Source organism: Musa acuminata, chromosome BXJ2-10, assembly GCF_036884655.1.
Source record: "Musa acuminata AAA Group cultivar baxijiao chromosome BXJ2-10, Cavendish_Baxijiao_AAA, whole genome shotgun sequence".
NCBI lineage: Eukaryota > Viridiplantae > Streptophyta > Magnoliopsida > Zingiberales > Musaceae > Musa > Musa acuminata.
The window spans coordinates 35,788,785-35,792,958 of record NC_088347.1 but is presented as its reverse complement, the minus strand read 5'-3'; the positions used below and the strand labels follow the sequence as shown (position 1 = coordinate 35,792,958).

The window sequence follows — 4,174 nt, the reverse complement described above, 5'->3', positions numbered from 1 at the left end:
ACCTAAGAGACTTGTCATCTGTCGGTATGTTTAGGGTCTTACCTCATTCAAGACAAAGAAAGGGATAAAAACATGATCGACACCTCAATGCCACATGCTTGACACCTCAGGACGAAACCAAATTCATTAAATGTTATCGTATCCCAGATTCAATGTACCCCAATTACAGTTAAGTCTAGATGATGCACGCCACTTTCTTAGTACGATATCTAATAGAAGCTTACTATAAAAGAGTTCCACACGTATGCTCAAATACATCTCGATCTCTCTCACTATGACACAAAAACATAAATTAAGTGACTAGAAATAATCTTGACGTAGTTTTACAGGCACACTATCAGAATTGGATAAATTTGTTGTCAAGTGAAATAAACTTAAGATTAATGAAAAAATAATTTAATTCTGAATCAGCATCGACAATCAAAAATTAATTTAACAACGACAATTGTTACATATACAGGGGAGGGAAAAATGAGAAAGATCGAGACAGGGGAACCCTTCTTCCACATGCCGCCCATCCCGCTCATGAGTGCAGGATTTGGAGAGAGCTTACTCTGCTGGTGATATTTCACTGTCATTGGGGATCTAAATGCGAGTACGGAGCAGGGGGCGGGGGGGCGTTTGTCCTCCGTGATGGAGATGTGGACAGTTGATGGGTAATTAGTTAGGTCACAGAGGGATCGGAGATGCAATGCAACAACGAGGCGAGGACTGTTGGAAAGGAGGAAAGCGCCAAAGCGAGCAGGTCGCGCCATGTCGCCAGAGATTATGTGCTCTGCAAACAGTGCCGGCCGTCACTCTGTCTGCGTTTGCATGTACCGAGGAGTGACAGCTAGCCGACACGACACCCTGTTCTACGCCGACGCTCAACGCTCTGTTTTGACCTCGTCATCTCGTCATGTCCTGCATATTTTGGTGGATGATTTGGTGGTGCTGCTTCTTCAGCTGCTTTGAAGCAGAGAATAAGAACAAAGATCCTTTGAAACAGAGGAGAGAGGAGACATAGATGAACAATTTGTGTTGAAGAAGATGGATGGGAGTATAATACAGAAGTACGTACACCAAAGCCATTTGGAGATGTAAATGAAACGAAGAAGAAGAAGGCCTGAGAAGGTGACGTATGAAGGTTATTTCCAGGCAAAGTTAGCGGTGATGGCGCTGGCGGTGACATGTTAGGCCCAAGCTCGCAAGGGCTGTGTGGTTAACCTGTATGATGCCGAGGGTGTGTGAAAATAATGCTTCTAACAGGAGGCGGGGTCGGTGTGGATGGCGGCGGACGGCTGCGGCAGCGGTCGGAAGAGGATGGGCGCGCCGTACTGGGGGTAGAGGAGCATCAGGACGGTAGGGGCATGGACGTAGGAAGGGGAGAGGCGGAAGGCGAAGCGCTGGAGGAGGATGGCGACAGTGAGCTTGCCCTCGAGGAGGGCCAGGTTCTGGCCGATGCACATCCGGGCGCCGAGGCCGAAGGGGATGAAGGCGGTGGAGTGGCGGGCGGCTCGTCCCGCCCCGTCGGCGAACCGGGCCGGATTGAACCGTGCGACGTCCGGGCCCCACAGCCCGGCGTCGTGGTGGACGGCCATGATCGGGATTAGCAGCTCGGTGCCGCAGGGGATGTGCAGCCCGCCCAGCGCCACGTCCGCCTTCGCCCGCCGTATCGTCGCCACCGCCGGCGGGTACAGCCGCAGCGTCTCGTTCAGGATCATCCCGAGCTGGAGAAGAGAAGGCAAAGAAAACCCTATAGAATCATGGACCGAGGGTGGCGGGAGAAGGTGGCGGCTAAGCCAGAAGCGTACCGTCTTGAGCTTGGCAAGGTGGTCGCGGGAGGGAACGTCGTGGGGGCCGCACACGCGGAGGACCTCCGCCCGCGCGCGCTCCTGCCACTCCGGGTGCATGGCCAGGAGTACTGTGGTCCATGTCAGCAGGTTGGAGGTGGTCTGCTTCCCCGCGAAGAAGAACGTCTTGCACTCCTCCACGATGTCCCTCACGGTGATCCTCGTCGTCGTGGACGACGACGGCGGAGGAGGAGGCTTCCGCAGCACCCCCTGGCGACCAGCCGCCGCAGACCCTATCCCCTGTTTCGACGCGCTCGCGTCGATCATCAGGCCCAGCAAGTCCTTGATGTCCCCGCCGGGCTTCTCCTCCTCACCCAGCCGCTCCTTTCGCCGTCCGATCAGCCTGACCAGGCTCCTCTTAATTTCCTTCTCCAATTTCCATGAGTTCGCATTCTTCTTCGTCGGCAGAAACCTACAAAATTACGCACTCGAATAGCTTATTAGATGGCAACTCAGCGTGCTCGGCGACAGATAGTAACGTGATACCTGTAGCCAGGGATGAAGACCTTGCGGAAGGCCTCGGCCGCGAAGACCATCTGCTGGGTCTGCAACTGGAAGACGGCCTTGCCGTCCTCGTAGCTTCTTCCGAAGGCGGTCTGGGTGATGGCCTCCTCCGTCACGGCCTGAAACCACTCGGACACATCGATCTCCACCTCCTCGCCGGAGGTGGGCAACCTCCCCACCATGTCCAGCACCGTGTTCCCGATGAAAGGTATCAACAACTGATCGACCCGTAGCAAGCTTAATCAGCCGGTGCTCTCCGATAGGAGAATTGCCATCAACTAGTACAGATTCAAAAGCCGAGGTAGGAGACAAGACTTACTTTGAGATTCTCCATGTGGAAGGTGGGCGTGAGGACCTTCCTGTGGTGAGCCCACTTCTCGCCTCTGAGGCTCACTAGCCCCTCGCCCTCGAGTTGCCGGACCAGCGGGTGGGATTCGTACCGCTCGAAGACATCGGACCGCGACAGGAGGATCTCGCGGATGAGGTTGGGGTCGGCGACGGCCAGGCGCGCGGTAGGCCCGAACCACAGCAGGAACGTGGAGCCTGCAAAAGGAGCACTAAATGAGCACCACCACCCTCTGGTTGGTATGAACCAAGAAGAACAGTCATCGAGCAGAGCAGCTTAGCAGGGCAACAGAAGTGGAGCAGAGAGAAAGATAGCAAACAACGACTACTACTACTACAAGAACGTTAACACTCGAGGATCTACAGGACCAGTAACTGTGGAGGAGCTGAAGTGGAATCAGAGTCTACCAAAGTGGATAAAGGCAACACCAGAAGGTGATCAAGAACCCCACCACCACAAGAACCAAAAAGCCTGAGAGCAGAAGAGGACATGCTAAACCATACATGAGATAGGAGCCTACTCGCCACCCTCAAGAACAGAAATGATGGACCACACCAGAGCCCAAAACTCGGAAGCACACCTCCACGAAGAAGAAGAAGAAGAAGAAGAAGAAATGGAAAGCAACCCCGAGAAGAAAACAAAACTACAAGGAAATCAAGCTTCCTAACCACCGCCAACCTCAAAAATCAAAGTACACCAAAAGTGGAGATTCAAGGGAAGCCAAGGCAAAAGGAGACAAAGGAAGGATGAGTGGGAGTGATGTGGATGGAGTCATGTACCATAGATCTTCTTCCAGTGGTGATAGAAGGAGAGGACTCTTGGGAGGATGTTGTGGGAGGTCTGAGGCATCATTGGCTTGGAGGAGGCCTCCAGCATCAGGCCAACCATCTCTTTGACACAGCCAACGAAGAAGCGGTAGGGGGGTCCCCTGATCCCCTGCTTCGCAAAGTGCTCCTCCACCCTCTTCGGCCTCCACCACAAGAAGTCCAACACCTTGAGTGCCATGAACATGCAAGCCCCAATGGCACTCAGGGACAAGCACCACTTCCATGACCACCCCACCGTCTCCCCCATTCTCTCTTTTTCTCCTCTTGACGACTCTGGTGGCCGCTGTAGCTAGCGGATACAACAACTGCAGCAGCAGAAACTGCTTCTGTCAACTGTGGCTGGGTCTTCTCTTATAGCAACATCTATGGGTAGGTTGAGTGCACAAAGAGTTAAGGGATGAGGAGGCGAACAGGTCTGGATTTGGTGGGTGAAAAGGAGAGAAAGGGAGAGAGATGGAGAGAGAGGGATAGGGGTGTGGGGTTATATAGGCATAGCAGGGCCGGCGCCGTTGAGGCCGCCTCGGGGTTTTAAGGGTCAACGAGGAAGAGCAAAGTCTTGATGGGTCCAATGACCAAAGTGGCCTTTGTTAACTGTCTATGAACCTAAGTGTTCTCTTCGTTCGGTTCCTTGTTGCTATCCAATATTACTCTGTACACAAGAAAGA

At 53.4% G+C, this 4,174-nt stretch overlaps 1 protein-coding gene across 2 annotated transcripts; it reads right to left on the bottom strand.

The window, feature by feature from the left end:
• Positions 1-417: 417 nt before the first annotated feature.
• On the bottom strand, positions 418-3,950 carry LOC103969461 (cytochrome P450 734A6-like). 2 transcript variants are annotated; one of them, XR_001975822.2, is made up of 6 exons: positions 3,462-3,950; positions 2,656-2,879; positions 2,319-2,554; positions 1,794-2,244; positions 1,061-1,709; positions 418-945 (listed from the first exon to the last, which is right to left on the bottom strand). XR_001975822.2 is itself a non-coding variant. In XM_009382989.3 (5 exons), the coding sequence occupies exons 1-5, from the start codon at positions 3,754-3,756 to the stop codon at positions 1,242-1,244; spliced, it is 1,674 nt and encodes a 557-aa protein (XP_009381264.2). In that variant the 5' UTR covers positions 3,757-3,950; the 3' UTR covers positions 1,004-1,241. The 2 variants fall into 2 exon arrangements, 1 of the variants encoding a protein (XP_009381264.2); XM_009382989.3 differs by lacking the exon at positions 418-945 and having other exon boundaries at positions 1,004-1,709.
• Positions 3,951-4,174: the final 224 nt, after the last annotated feature.